Source organism: Agelaius tricolor, unplaced genomic scaffold, assembly GCF_023055355.1.
Source record: "Agelaius tricolor isolate 1412-34295 unplaced genomic scaffold, bAgeTri1.0.p SCAF_3, whole genome shotgun sequence".
In the NCBI taxonomy this organism is placed as follows: Eukaryota; Metazoa; Chordata; class Aves; order Passeriformes; family Icteridae; genus Agelaius; species Agelaius tricolor.
Genome location: NW_027269263.1, coordinates 54,306,596 through 54,322,716, shown reverse-complemented (window position 1 = coordinate 54,322,716; position 16,121 = coordinate 54,306,596). Strand labels below are relative to the sequence as shown.

At 40.3% G+C, this 16,121-nt stretch overlaps 1 protein-coding gene across 2 annotated transcripts in view; it reads left to right on the top strand.

Moving 5' to 3' along the window:
* Positions 1-16,121, top strand: part of GRAMD4 (GRAM domain containing 4) — a 76,533-nt gene that overhangs the window by 38,237 nt on the left and 22,175 nt on the right. For both annotated transcript variants that reach the window (XM_071423857.1, XM_071423856.1), the window contains exons 4-5: positions 7,914-8,034; positions 15,537-15,598. In XM_071423857.1, coding sequence (XP_071279958.1) covers positions 7,914-8,034; positions 15,537-15,598 — 183 coding nt within the window. The remainder of the gene's footprint in view (positions 1-7,913; positions 8,035-15,536; positions 15,599-16,121) is intronic.

Genomic DNA, 16,121 nt, shown 5'->3' with positions numbered 1-16,121 from the left:
AAAAACTCTGCTCTGACTGGTGGGAGAGACAGATTAGGCTTTTGCTCACTCTCAGCTTGACTTCCCAGAGCATGAGGTTCCTGAGACAGGGCAGAGGGACAGGATGTGACTCCATCCAGTACAGCAGCAGGCTGGGGTCCTGGGCTGTTCCTTGGTGTGAGCCTGGCTTGTGCAGTCTGCCCTTGTCATTGTACAAAGGATGCACTTGGTGATGATGTAGGGGATGGTGCTGTACGTGAAGATGTCCAAATGCTGCAGGATCTTGTATTGTCACACTGCCTTTCATGAGGCTGATGGACCACAAAAAATGCAGCACAGTGCTCAGAGCGATGTCGTGTTCAAGCTGCCGTGGAGCCTTGAACAGATCCCACCTACACACTCTGTTATGTGTGTGGGCTGTGCCTATTTCTGCCCTTTTTTTGGGTGCCCAGCTTGGCTTTGATAATTGCAGAGATAGTGTGAAAACCCAGGCAGGGTCAGCACTGTTGTGCCTCTCCCTTTTGTATAACTGGGACAGAGATTTTGGGAGCTCCACGTGGAACCTGCATTTCCCTGCTCAGCTTAGTAACACAAAAGCCTTGGAAGAGCCTGCTGCTATTCCTAAGCCAGACATTATTTCAACATTTATAGACTGTTTCACTTCTGCCAAAACCACAGAGTGAAAACCATTCCTGCAATAATGACAACATTTTTGCAGCTCTGTTTATTTTAGGTGGGTTTTGCAACACTTCTGGCATTTTTATTCTCTGAAATTTCTGAAAATTCATAGAGGAGCAGTATTTTTCTTTGCTTTTAAACTGAACTTTTAAGTGTATCTAGCAGTACAAAACTTTCCACTTGGTGTTTTGAGAAGGGGGTCTGTCTCAGTAAGCTATATTTTCGGGAAGTGTAATTTAGAATCCTTCCCTAATGAAGGGGAAATAATCCAGGTCTGTGTCTATTACAACATGAAAAAGCTCCACTGAAAGCACTAAATGTAAATGTAAAGTTACTAATTGGTAGTTAGCTTAATGATTTTGTACAAACCTTAGCAATGGCATCTTAGTTCTTTCTAACCTCACCCACTCCAAGTAGGACATGACAGGAATGGTGAGAGAGGAGGCTGGAACAGCTTGCACAGAGGAAGAAGACTTTATAAAATATGATGTGTTTTGTAAATCAGTTTTCCTCATCACATGAAAGAGATCACTTTATATGAAACTCTTGGTGTTGAGGTGAGGAGAAGAGTACCAGTGAATATTAACTGACTGAGGGAGGATGCTGCTTCAGACTCTGCCTTCCCTCCACTGTCTCTGGATCAGAGTTGGCTTGTTTCTTATCAGCAGAGCAGGAGCCCTGTCAGCACACTGCTCCCTGTCCTGTAGGCATATGCAAAGAGGCTCAAAAACTGGTCTTTTAAAGCTCTCCTTAGTGTAAGTACTGGGGCAGGAGCTCTGTCTTTGGAAGAGCAAAGGGAAACACAAAGGAACGATGGAAACAAAACAAAGCAAAAAGCGATTGTTTAACTGCCAAACCTGTGTTAAAGTTTTTAAAGGGAAATTGGCATGACTGGTTCTGAAAATGACAGGTCACTTCTTTGTTTTGATGTGTGCAGACTTAGCTGGAGAAAGGTGATATTGAAAATGTGGGGTTTATATTTAAGCATTTCACTTCTCCACTCTACCAAATGCCTGTATAAAGTGGGCAGAGAGGAGGGAAGGATATACACTCAGTAAAGATACTTAATCATTAATAATTCTGTCTGCCTTTTGGCTTTTTATGACACCAATATTCCTATTAGAAAATCTTTTTCTGCTGTATGAAAGATCAATGCAAACAAGCAAGAGGCTTGACCACAAGGGAAAGCCATTAAATTGACAAACCAAGGTGTTCACAAATGAAAAAAAAAAATCCCAAAAAAATAAAAAAAGAGGAGTTCTTCCAGACCAGTTGTTCATCTCTGGAAGAGCTATGGAGAACAAGAATACTCATATCCATTTTGACAAAGGACATTTTTAGGTTCTTCTTCATAAAATCCTTAGAGCAATCCTCCTAAGCAGTGAGCTTTAAGATTCCCAAGTGAAGTGTAGAAATCCAAGCATGAAACAAACATGAACGTAAGAGTTGACTTAAGGAAGAAAGGACAGTTAATGAAGTAGAGCTGCTAGAGTGATGGCTTAAATAAGCACTTTGCCAAGCATCTGGCATGCAAAGAAGTAGAATATCTCACAATGTCTGGGATCAAAAGGTAATGTTTTATCTGAAATCTTTTGGGTAGATTTATGATAAGTTCTTTGGCAATCTCCATGGTTCTCAAGTCACTGATGGAAAGAACATACGCCCTGGAGAAGGAGAATCATGGGTTAGAAGCAGCACAGGTAACAAATAATGCACAGTTAAGCTGTATCTAGTTGTAGCTGTGAATTGTGACCATGCCTTCAGAGGAGTTATGTAAATTCCAGAGTAAGTGTAAGCAGGAAAAAAGCAGATTAGGGAATTCCATTGCAGGTTCTTCCTCCATCACTGCTTGTTGGTCAGACAATATTCTTTGTTTGTCCTTGCTTTATCATAAGCGATGGAGCTGGTCCATGTCTTTCACAGCACTACCATTTGCTGCTGGTTTTAATGATGAAGACTAAAAGCTCTTCAGTGTCTATGATGATAAAAATATCTGATGTTTTCAGACTCCTGACATTTTGTTAGTAGTGTCATATAGTGGGTTTACCTTGGGACAAAGTTAACATATTAGCTTTCTGTAGGAATAGGGAGTCTGGTAAGGGTGGAAGCTGCCTGCCCTGGAGACAGCTCCCAGCTCCATCAGCACAACTGGTGAGATCCAGACTGAACGTGTGTGGTTGGGATTTAATGTATTTAGTAACAATTAAATAACATACTTGAACTCTAGTAATGTTCAAAGGGTTGTAAGGAGATTTACCATGATTAACATAGATGTAGAAGGGTTATTTTTGTCCTGTTAAGTACTGGTGTTTCCCCATGTAAATATGACAGGGTTGCACACATGCTTTTTGCTGTTTCTAGTTTTTAACTCAGATTAAATTCCTTAGATTTGACACTAGACTGAATTCAGTGAATTTCAGCTAGAAACAGTGACTGGCAGTCTCTGGCTCTGCTCTGAAATAAATTTTTGGTCACTTTGTCCCAGAGGGGGATTTTGCAGCATACCTGTAGGTCTAGGAAGAAATGGTATTATATAAAACAGCTATGAGGAGGCTCCCTAATCTACCTCCAATCCTGGGATTAAGGGAAACATCCGCTTTACTGCACAAGCAGTTTTGAATTAGAAATCCAACATTCTGCCACGCCTTTCTAGCCTGCTGTATCATCCTTCTTTTCTAAACACCACTCACATTCTGTTCAGTCACACCAGAACTAAATACTGAATACTAAACACTTGGGTGTTAAAGTGCTTTTTATCAGAACGTTTCTTACAGGTGAGTATTCTGAGGAGCAAACTGAAATTTTTCATTTGGCATAGTGGCTGATGTTGTAAGATGATGCAACAAAAACACTGGGTGCTGCTGTCTTGTAGCAGTTTAATGGTATCAGCTAAGCTTTGTGAAATGCTAAGTCTTTCCATTTCAGTTGTCAAATCCTAAGAGTTCAGGTGCAACACTTCCATTACACTTCACAGAGGATAAAATGCTGTAGATAAACTGAAATGGATAAGTTCTTTTGGTAACCTGTGAGATACATCACTGATGATGATCTTTACTATGGGGTCAATTCTCGTAGGGTTTACAGTGCAATAAGAAGTGTAGTGATTACTGTCATTGAAACACCACTGTTGCCTTGTCTCACAGACTTTTATAGCTCATTTTCAAAGAGCAGTAGCATCCAGATATTGTTCTGCTTTTCTACGCAAGTTGACTTTGCTAGAGAGCTTCTAAAGCATTTTTTTCAGAGTCAGACTTGCTGTCCAAACCTAGAGTTACCCAGTGTGTAGGTATTTAGAGGTTGTGACTGAGTTCATAGGCTTCTCTAAGACTCAAGGGCATGGAGGTTTTTTACTCTAAATTCTCCACTTCATTACATATTGTGACAAAAATAATGGCTAGCAACAATATGTATGATTTATAACTCAAATATATATATATATATGTGTGTGTGTATAAAAATATATATTGGGCTATTACAAATTCCTGGGAGCAATCAATAGTATGGCAGCAACCAAATATGTGTATACTGTTACAGGCTACTGAAAATTTTCACTAATTAAGCAAACTTTCCAGTAAAACCACAGAAAATGTAATTATGACGGATTATTTATATGCACATATAAAAATGTTTACATTAATACCAGTATCCAGTTTATTGGACAGATGTCAGAATGGGCCAGACCATCCCAGATGTTGGAGGAAGTTGTCCTGGGTGAGGGTCCAAGATTTCTTAGAAAGTTTGTGTGAAGGGTTCATCTCGTTTAGGAAAGGTTGTGTGCAGCATGCAAAGTTCTTGGAGACAGAAGTTTTGTTTTGGATAAAAAGTAAATCATATTAGACAGAAATAAGTAAGTGTAGGACTTTGCCACTTCAGCAGCCAATAGATGCTGTTAATTTCTATATTTCACTTGGAATAGCCAATATAAGTTGTTTTCTGTTCTCTCAGTGCAATTGTTTTTCTAGACTGTTTTCTTTTTCCTGTAGATAAAACAGCCAATGGTAATTACCAAGTCTTACTTCCTCAGGATGCTTTCCCTGTTTTTGGACTACTTTTCACCTTTTCAGATGATAAGTGGCTGTTGTGTTTCCTTGTTTTTGTGCTCATCAATGCTATCTCAGGGTGTCTCAGGTTTGTAGGTACCAGGCTGTGCATTTCAGAGAGGCCAGCTGCACTTTTCAACTGTGCTTCTGGTTCCCAGGTGTGGTTCCCAGGCATACCAGCATTTTTTCTGTCAGTATTTCAGCAGACACTTTCTTCTTTTAGTAATTTCCCCCCTCTAACCAGGTCACCTTCATGGCTGCTCACTTCACCTGAGTGTCCAGCTAAGACATGCACTGAGCCTCCAGCAATATTTTAATGTTTCTTGCTCTGGAGGAGATAGTGAGCCATGATGGATGTGCCTGGGAAGGAAATTATGGAAACTGATTAATCTGGAACCTTGAAGCTTGATGTTTCATGTTTTATCATTTTGTGTGTGTGCAGAGGGGAGAGGATGTTTGAATTTTGACTGACTGCAGATGAAATCCAAGGAGCCCTCTATTCTCATCATCATGGATGGTACTCATCTGTAAAACTCAGTAGACAGATACCATGGTGAAATATTCTTGTGTATTCTTCTCAGGGGTCCATGACCTCTGCTCTTGGTAGCCAGCTTCAGTCATTCTGCAGGAGGGCTCTTCAGGGACAGAGAAATTTGCTTTGAAAGTGTAGATGAGCTTGGCCAAATGGTAGATTATTTCAGGGCAGAGAGCAAGGAAGAGCTTCCCCCCCCTTCCCTTCTCTGTGGCCTCTGTTGCTTAGCAGACTCAGGAGTATTTAACTAACTGAACACGAAGGTTTTACAGTGCCAGACCACGCTGCTGCCAAAGTAGCAACAAATACTGCTTTAAGGGCTTGATGAGGTGGATTTAGATTGCAGTCATGTATGGGAAAGTTAGGAAATGCTCTGAAATGTGAAGCTATGACAGTCCTTAAGGATTGGATGTTCTATTTTTTTGTTTGTTTGTTTTATAGGAGTTCTGCCTCTTTCACTGTGCACCCTTTAACTCTGCCTCTTTCCATATAGAATACTTGGCACTGCTTGTCCTTTTTGGAGGACAAGAGGTAAAATTTCTGGAGGTTTTGTTTTGGTTTTAGTAGTACAAGATGTAGCACAATCAGAACAGCTGGAATTAAGGAAGCTGGAAAATCTGACTTTCAAGGACACTGAGGTTAATTTATAATTTGTGTGGTTTTTTATGTACACAAAATGCATAGTCACTTCCTCTTTAATCAAACAAAAAATGCGTAATGAAGAATTTTTTCCCTTTAATGGTCTTGAGAAGATAGTGTCTCTAGCAAGCTTTGGAACTTTCTGTGATATCTTCATGATATTGCACAAGCTCCAGTGCATTTGAAGTGCAACAGATGTTTCCCCTCAGCTGTGTGCAGGCTCTTGTTCTGGAACAAGGCAAGCCCTTGAAAGTAGGGTAAATTAATTATAAATTTTAGTTTTCTTGTTGAATTTAAAATTCCTTGTGGATATGTCATTAGGAGCAGCCCCATGTAGAAGTCTGCCCTTATATCCATATCTGGACAGGAGAGACAATACCTCTGCACCAGTGACATTTCCCTGCCCCACCCCTGGGGGTTCTCAGTTTCAGTTGCTGGGGATAAGGTGGTGATTTCTGTGCTCCAGCTCCTCTTCCCAGGGTCACCATCTCTCGGGGGAGATGGGTAACAGTGCTCCTGTCTTTGGGGTGGAGTTCAGTTGTGGAAGCCATAGTGTTGTCCCCTTGATTCATGCATCTTCTTCCCATCTCTCCTAATTCTGTGCTCTGAAGCTCCTGCTCTGCTGCAGGACAGTCAGCAGATGGAGGGACTGGACACCCTGCACAGGGCCTGCTGCAGGGCACGGAGAGTGCACCAGCTCCTCTGGACATTTGCACTATGGCTTCAGACCCTCTCAAGAGCCATGGTGCTTGGAGTCAGTGAGGCTCAGATACCAAAATTCTCTGATTATCAAAGATTTAGAAGGCAGTATGTGAGAAGAAACAAAAGACATTGTGTAACAACCCTCTGGAGGGTATAAAATGGTATTCCAGTCTTGTAAAACAATGTAAAAAGCCTGAACCCATTGTGCTTGTAATGGTAGTAGAAATAGAAAGTAGTTTCTGTTCTGGTTTGCTGTAAACTTGAAATACACCTGCTGTTCTGCTATTGATTGTTGTGATTGTGCTCAAAAACCATACCAGAAAAAAAAAAAAAAAGTAAAGTAAATTTTGGTTTTAAAAGGATAAAAAAAAGAGAGAGAGACTCCCAATCTTATTTTTGCCATGATCTCATGTATGCCTATCTGGAAAAGCTGTCAGTAATAGTGACTCCATTTTAGCTCTAGAGTAAAATTAAGGTCATGAGCAAGAACACTGCCAGTGACAAAAAGCAAGGCTAATTAGCCACAAAAAAGCCTTATACATACTTGATACTAACTTCTTGTGAAAAATGTTGTGAGAATGTTTATGTGTTTGTATAAGTAAATATGTGAGTATATTTATATATATAATTATTACATGGAAGTTAGTAGCTTTTACACTTTTCCAATAACCTTGGAAAAGTGTAAAAATTTAAACTTAGTTTCTTGTTTCACAACCCTTGCTTAAAATTTTAAGGTTCTGAGGCTCATAGAGGCACCGTATGACTTAGTGCCAGAAATTGATGGGCATGGGTTTATATGGCATCATATAACTTCTTTTCAGTGTATGATTTTGTGTTTTCCCACCCATAGACACGAGGGAAGAAAACAGATACTTTTTTTTTTTTTTTTTTTTTTTTTTTTTTTTTTTTTTTTTTTTTTTTTATGACCAGTGGATTTAGCAGTAGACAGCCTTTCCTGCTGATTATTTCTTTGGGGAATGAAGAGTATGTCATGTTTAAGTAAAGATAGCTGATATCTTGTACCAAGGGCTTATTTTGCATCTTGAAAAGAAAACTTCGGAGCTGTTTTCCTCCTGGCTTAACAACAGTAATGAAACATTTTGTACTTGATACAGCTGTGTGCTTTTTATGAAATCTGTCTATCCCTTGAATACTTGTTTTTTTCTTTTTCTGGTGAACATATTTGGTATATATATGGTATATATATTTGGTATATATATATATCATAGCTAAAGAAATCCCCACGCCAAATCTGTCATAATTAGATTTTAAAATTTCTTATAGAAATACTTCAGGGTAACTAAATCTTTATCTTCTTCTTCTTCTTCTTCTTTAATTAACAGAGGAGGAGCTCAGGAAGCTGAGAGAAGAAACAAACGCTGAAACATTAAGGCAGGAGCTAGAAAAGGAACGGCAGAGGAGATTAGAACTAGAACAAAGAGTCAATGAAGTACTTAAAGCAAGGTAAGAGAAACATCTTCACTGTAGAGCTGAAAGCCACTTGAGATCTCTGTCTGTCTCTGGGAAGTGCTGGTAAAAGCAAATGTTTCCAGCCCAGGTGCTCTTAAATTAAATTACTGGTCACAGAGAGAGCAGCTGTCTATGTTGTCCTGTAAAATGACATCATTAACATCCATGTTGTACATGTAAGTTACTTGGCCATAAGTGCTGCTGTAGCTATAGCAGTGCCATGACACTTTCTAGTTGAGATATTTTTCATTTCACCTCTTCTGATGCTCTCCCTCTGGGATCTTTCCTTCCTGAAGCTACTGAATGCCAGAGCCTTTGCCATGCCATTGCATATGCTTATCCTTCTCAAAACCTGTGTCTTCTGCAGACTGCCCAATCCTTGTTACTCTTACTCTAGCAGCAGCAAGGATGTCCAGCACCACAGCAAAGCCCTAAATGCATGTGAGTAACTGGACTTTGAGCCTTTCTTGCCACTGCAGTGACAGATGGAAACACCTCCCCACGCTCCTTTCAGCCTCAGGGGCATCCATCTTGATGATGCAAAGCATCTCATTTGATGCAGTCTCTCCTTACTCTGCTTAGCAGATCTTCAGAGCACAGCAGTTGCTTGGGGCTGGTTGTTCTGGACCCCTTGTGCCTGTTGTACCTTCCCCAGCAGGAGCTGAGATCACTGGGCTGAGCAGCAGCATCTGTGGCTCCCCACCCAGTGCTGTCATCAGGACACAGTGCAGGCAGAGTTGGTGATCACGTGCTAAGCACTGCCACTTACTGGGAGGTGACAAGCAAGAGCAGACAGGCAAAATGTTTTGCTTGGATATGTGATTTCCCAGTGCCATGCAAATTCTTCCCAACCTCCCACTTCATTCTGTACTCAGGTATAAAAATACCTTCCCTCTCAGGCCAGTCCATATCCACTGGTAGCAGTGAAAGTAGGAGCTATTTATAGGAAACATTTGGGCCTACTTTCTTTCTGTTCTCTGTCTACCTCCTGCTTCCATGGAATCATAGAATTATTTAGTTTGGAAAAGACCTTTAGGACCATCAAGTCCAACCATTAACCCAGCCCTGCTGAGGCCACCACTAAACCATGCAGTTCAGAGCCACATCTACATGTCTTAAAATCCTCAGGGATGGTGACTCAACCACATCCCTTGGTAGCCTGTTCCAGTGCTTGAGACCCCTTTTGGTGAAGGAATTTTTCCTAATACCAAGTCTAAAACTCCCCGGTGCAACTCGAGGTCATTTCTTTTTGTCCTATAGCTTGTGACCTGAGAGAAGAGGCTGACCCCCACCTGGCTACAGCCTCCTTTCAGGCAGTTGTGGACAGCAGGGAGATCTCCCCTGAGCCTCCTTTTCTCCAGGCTAAACAGCCCCTGTTCCCTCAACCACTCATTGTAAGCATACATATATACTTTATTTAAGGGTATCAGAAGGTACATTGCTGTCTCTCACTTCAGTCTCTCTTGGCAGACCTGTTATCCGTGAATTTATTTAACACTATTAATTGCTGGAGCTGTCTTCTTCTGGAAACTGTGGAGACAATGCATTACAGAAGTCCCCTCTTAACTCTAAAGAAGCATTTTATTTGCTTTCCTTTTTAACAGATTTTATAGTGGTTTCAAGAAGTGCCCCAAAGTTACAGAATTGTAAGAAATGGTGAATTACTGTTTAGCATTCAGTTTATTTGCCATTCTTAATGAGCCCTTTCTTCTCTTACATTCTCTCCAGACTAAAGTGTTCCAGCTTTTCCACTATCTCTTTAAGAGTTCTGCATTCCCTTCATCAATTCGGTTGCCATTCTTTTAACCATTTTAAGAGTTTGAGCAGTATTCAGAGTGTTGGTGCACCAAGGCTTTAGATAAAAGATAGATTAGGCCTTCCCTCTTATTCTCAGTACCCACTACAGTGGGATTTTTTCAGGTGATATTTCACAGTGATGGTTTTCCAAAATCACTGGTTCTGTGCAGGGTTGGTCTATGTGAAGTCTTTGACCTGTCCTGCCATGTCAGCTTAGAAGGGGCTCTTGAAGGTCCTTGTGGAAGAGTCTGGTTCCCAAGCCAGCACCACAACTGTGCAGTGGGAAGGTGGCCCTGATCTGGACTTCTTTTGAGTGACATTTTAAAGTTGCTCTTACAGCTGGGATGTGAGAGTGCAATTTTCTTGCCTGTGCTGGTTGGTCTGGCTGTGTGTCTGGACTGGTATTGCCTGTTGGAGTGGACAGCTGAGGAGGAGAAGCTTGAGCCTGCTGTGTGCTGAGAGGATCACTTGGCACAGTGACAGCTGTGCAAAGCACTGAGCCTTGTTCCCTGCTCTTGGTAGATGAAGCTGATGCTTCAGGCAAGGGTAATTTCTCACCTGTGCCTTGCTGCCTTGAAGAAGTTGCTTGAGATGCAAATTCCTCATGCTTGTCTGTAGAGCTGGCACAGCTTTGTCCCGAGGGTGGCTGTGCCTGGACTTCAGGTCATGCTCAGAGAAGGGGGACAGGGATCTCCTTGTGGCTGTGAGTCCTGGAGGAGGATGAGGAGCTCTCTGGTTCTGCACAGTGGTACTCATCATCCTGCTCTGTTTCACAATAATAAGGCTGACTCAGAGTCTCATCTGGCCCACTGCAGCTTATCAGCACAGGTTTTACAGAGAAAAGAGATGGACAGTCTTTGTTTATCAATATTTGTGTCGACATCTGTACCTTGTTGGGTGGTGAACAACAGCAAACCTCTAGCAGGAGTGACAGTGCTAAATTAAGGTAGGATGACATGGCTCCCTGAGTGCTATTTAGATACCCTAAGGATTGCATTAGTCCTGTCAGCTTGGGTATTGCACTTGGGGATTACATTCAGCCAATTATCCTCTCTACTGAAGTGTTTCTCTAACTGGTCTTACTACTATTTCAACCTCTTTGTGATAGGGTGCATAAGGTGACAACAAAATAAGACTTTGAAATTTTTTTGGTTCCTACCCAAGAGGAGAACAATTTGTTTGTCCATGATTTTTGCTTAACTTGTGCTTCATTGTGTGAAATTCTTCACTGCTTACTATATTTTGCACCTCATTGTAGACATTTAAAAATACTTTTATTAGGACTACAGAGGAAATTTTGGCTTACATAGTCAAATATGTAATAGCCCATATTTAATTGGAAATTAAATATGGGCTGATGGAAATTTAATTTTATTAAGCAAAGTAATATTTATTAATAAATAAATATGGCCTGATGGAAATTTAATTATTAAGCAAAGTGGCTGCAGCAAGTTCTGTGTGGTTATGTCAAATTCACCCTGCTTCTAAGGTTATTGTTAGCAGTTTTAAAATAGAGATTCATATGTCCCCTGGTAGGGGAGGGAGCAGCCTTGTGGTACTTAGTTGAAGGCTGGGGTTTTCATGTACTGTTCTTTTTGTTTGCAGAAGTAAACTAATACTAATGAAAATCAAACTGTGCTCTGGTATAAGAAAGAAATTATTTTAAAAGTTGCAGTATTCAAAAGTATTTGTGAGGCAGATAATACATGTATCAATATAAAACATGATGAAAAATGTTTGGCAAGGAGAAAACAAGTTCAAAATCTAAATTCTTGTTTTCTAGTGAAGAACATGGGCTTCCTTCATTGAGGTCACAGTTGTGCACAGGGAAGAGGGTAGAGTGGAAGAAGAGGATTTTTGGTGCTTTTGTTTGTCATGGTGTTTATTGTTTGTATATCTGATTATTCAGAGATACAGTGGCCTCAGCTGAAGGTTTCCACAGATACAGTTCAGAATATCCCAGCATTTGGTATGGCAGCTGAAGCTTATGACATATTGTGAGCAGAATGATGCATAAATAATCTGGAATAGTTTGTGTGAGCTGTAACTGCCATATTTTCCAAATTGTGAGCTACAGTCATGCAGAAAAGAAAAATAACAAAAAGTTTTGCAACACCACTTACCAGGAGCTTGTGACTTATGCAGCACACCTTGTTATTAGTACCATTGTGAACTATTTTTACAAGGACCAAATAGACAATGCTTCTGCATAAATCACTATTCCTTCATTGTAGATGAGAATAGCAAGGACTTCTGAAATGTTTGGTGTGTTTTAATGGAAAGGAGATGGAAAATATGAAAGTTATTTAACTTGGTTTTTTAACAGCTCTTCAGGGTAAGAAGCCATGCATACCTGAAAGATATGTTTTTAAACTAGGCTAAGAAAATACCTGCTTATTTTTGCATTTATGAGGTTGGAATGTGCTTTTGATGGAAGTACACACATATTCAGGTTGCTTTTAGCAGTAGGAAAAGTGTTAACAGCCTTGAGTGTCTTCTACAACAGTGGTTGAAAAACTGGTGGTGGGTTGCTTGTGAACTTGGAGTTAGCCTGTGGGAAAATTGCTTTGAATATGTCTGAGAACATCATGGCAGTGATTGCACCTCTTGTGTCCAGCCATTCTGGTCTGCATCCTGTTTTTTGGGGAGTCTGTTAATTCACAGACATCTCAACTTGCAGCTGTATTCAGGGCCTAATATGCATAAACAAAAATGTTTATTTTAGGGAAATGGTCTTCAGTGTCAAGGTTCCCTTAACTTTTGTGTTATGCTTGCAACTAAATAATTAAATAGCACTTGGGTGCTGTTCTGTGGGGCAGCTCTGAATGGACACTGCATCAGAGTGTGCTAGCTGCTTTTGAGAGGTACATGTGACCTGGTCATGAACAGCTCTAATATTCATTAATATTGATGCTTCCCTGACCTCAGTATATTAAAATAAACAAAAAAGACAGTTTGTGTTTGTCTCCTTCACTGTCTGAGCTTGCTCTTATCTGTTTCAAACAGCCTGTGCTTTAAATGGCTGCAATCTCTAGTTGCATAGAGATGACCTAGCTTCATGTTGGGGATGTGTTGGTGTTACCAGTTACACCCTTTTTCTGGGTGGAAAGTGTGTCCAAGAGGAATTTTAATGCAGCTTGTTTTCTTAGGTTCAGGCTGTGGTTAGGAAGCCCACATAGGAACACAGTGCTGTTCTGGGGACTCTTTGTGTTTTTCAGCCTTTTATATTATCTCTGGCATGAAGAGTGGTTCAGAAACCTGGAAAGATAATTTCTTCCCTCTGTCAGTGGTCTTGATGAACTGGATGGTTCAACATGACCTGGTTTTACAATTGAACTTCCCAGTAGGTGTGCAAGCCCAAACAATGAATTCTGAGCTTCCTGTCACAGATCTGTCTGAAGTGGCTAATTATAACCTGATTCACAGGTGCAGTAATGAGCTGTCATTAACCTGATGATTCGTAAAGGTCAGGTTCTTCATGGGGAAGAAGTAACAGGCAGATGGCAAGTAAGACATTGCCAGAAAAATGAAACTAAAGCACCAAGAAGGGCCAAAGCCAGCTGTCATGTGCTCCTGATGGAGCCCAGTAAGGCTGCTGTACAGAGCTACTTCTTGGTGAGATTTTCTTGATTTTTTGCCCAAGAAATGTGGGGAGTAATGTTGCTGTGCTGCTTTTGAAAACACATCCCAGCATGTCAAAAGGAAGACCCAGCCTGAAGACTCTGACAGCTGACAGTGGTGGGATCTCATCTTGGCTCTGGTGTGACACCACCCTAGTCAGTGCCTCCACACAGCTGGAATGGGCTGAGTAACTGATGACCACCTCCTTTCCACCTAAATGTGGCTTCAGCTTCAGTGAAACACAGCCTGAATGACAGATTTCAGCTGAAATGCTCAATATGTGGTGTAACCATCTGATGTGTGGCTGGTAGAGGAAAACAAGATACCACTGTGTAAGAGTTGGTGCAAATTTGATCATGTTTGTTGCTCTGTCTTTTGAGAGCTGGAAATGGAGGAGATGCAAGGATATGGGAGAAGAAGCAAGGATAGGAGGAGTTTTTAGATGAGGAACCTGTGACTTATATAACAGGTTAATATAAATATATATTATATATTTTGGGGCAAAATGGCACAGGAACCAAAGTTAAAGTTTAGCTAAAGAAAATAAACTGATGACATTTCAGGTGACTTTCAAAAGGACTTTCTGCTGCAAATACAGAAGCCATGGGGAAAGGCCTGACGAATCATGAAAGCAAGTGTCTTTCAAAGCCAAAAACATTGAATTCAGCTAATTAACACCAATAAATGTTTAGCTGTAATTCATAAATCAGTAAACTACTTCTAAATGTTCTTTTAAGAAATGAACAAGGATGTGGAAAGCTCATTAAGGATCAGGAATGCTAAGGAAGGAAGGGATGTAACAAGTTCTGTAGTTTATCCATCATGTTCATTGATGTATGGTAATGTTGAGCAGCACACAGTAGTAATGACCTTTTCCATGTGCAGGCAGTACAGTGACATCTTTTCCTAACATCCTTTCTAGAGGAACAACAGGAGAGAGAACTGTGTGTCCATCTGTATTGCTGCAATCTGCCCAGTGCTGTGGGATCCCTCTCCTTGCTCTTCATTTGCTGACCATGTTTCACTTGATTTTCTTTCTGAGGAGCAAAAGATGAAAGGAACATTTAAAAATGCTTACATTGCCTGATAAATGAGTGATCATGAAATTGCACAACTGACACTTTTATTTCAAGAAGTAATCTTCTCAATCATACAACTCCCTGCCAAAGCTTGCTGTGGCTGGTGTTAAGTTGTCAAAGCTCCTGCTTCCTTAGAAAAATCTTACTGTATGATATCTGCATAGATGAATGAAGACTTTGGGACTGAAGCCTGAAGTATTCTCAACACAGGTTGGCAGTTGGAGGCTGTGTACAAATGTAATTTGAAGCCTTGCACATGTACAGAATGCCAAAAGCATTTGTGTTTTAAAAAATCTGTTCACTTTTAATGGATGAGAATATTCTTGAGTCATTTTGAAAGGTGAGACCAATGATGCCAGCTTCTTGACATATATTTAGAACATTTTTGTTGCAATTTTTCAGGCTATTTGATTTCTCATGTTATTTTTCAAATTGGTTGTGATCTGTGTATTTTGAGAGTTTACAACATAACATTTTAAATCATTCTTAACACCTGTTCCTCTTGTGAAGTTGTTTGACCCTAGTAGCGATGGCAGTATTCAAGATTTGTGTGTTAAATTGTGGTTTTGTTCTGCTGCTATGGTTATCAACTTGTGATATAGAATCCCTTTTAATTTCTTGCTGTGGGAAAAGTCATGGCTCTGAAGAATTTTCCTGGCAGGCATTGCAATGAATATACCACACAAAGGCATAAATAATGCAAGAAATTTAATACTACATTGTTGAGCAGTTGTAAGATGAAATGGAGCTGTTGTAAGGTGAAATGGAGCTGTTGGTGACAGGAATGGCTAAACCCCACCTCACAGTGGGTGCTATTTCCCAAGATCCTAAGTGCAGTGAATATTTTGAGTTTTGTGAAAGGGTGTAAGCTGGGTTTTCTTTTGTCATGATTGTATAATCTCAGCTATGGAAACCACGGAGGCTCTGGTGTTTCCTTTACCTAAAAGGGAATAAATTCTTCCTCTGTAACATTTCACATTGTTTCTGTTTTCTTTGTAGGGCAGAAGAGGTGCCTGCAGCTCAGCAACCTGCAAAGCCACAGGCACAAGCCAATGGAACAGGTGAGCCTGGTCAGATCTCTAACAGCACTTTAGTTCAGTTGGATTTTTTTCTTTTTTTTTTTTTTTAGATCCTGAGAAGATCAAATCTTGCTTCTTAAGAAGCTGATTATAAATGACAATTCAAGCAACTTCTCTCTCTGTACATAATTCTGCATTTACTTTTTGTAGTTGACCTAGCATACCTGAGCAAGGAATTTATTGTGTATTGTAAGGCCTTTAGGTATGTAATGAAACCTATTGGCTCACTTCATCATTCTGGCATGCCTTGCTGATCCTTGACTTAGCAGAAAATATGTAATATATAGAAAAAATGTTCTGTTTTGTTCTCAATTGCAGAAGGTCTGTTATGCCCTTAATCATATTACTACTTCCTTCATCTAAAAGAAGAGATATTCTAGTGAAGGAGTAAGACTAAGAGTTATTAATTTGCTGGACACCTACACTGCCATTTCTCAAGCTGATGCTAATTATGAATTCAATCATGTACTACTGATGTATGAAAGAAGTAAGGCAACAGTTAAAT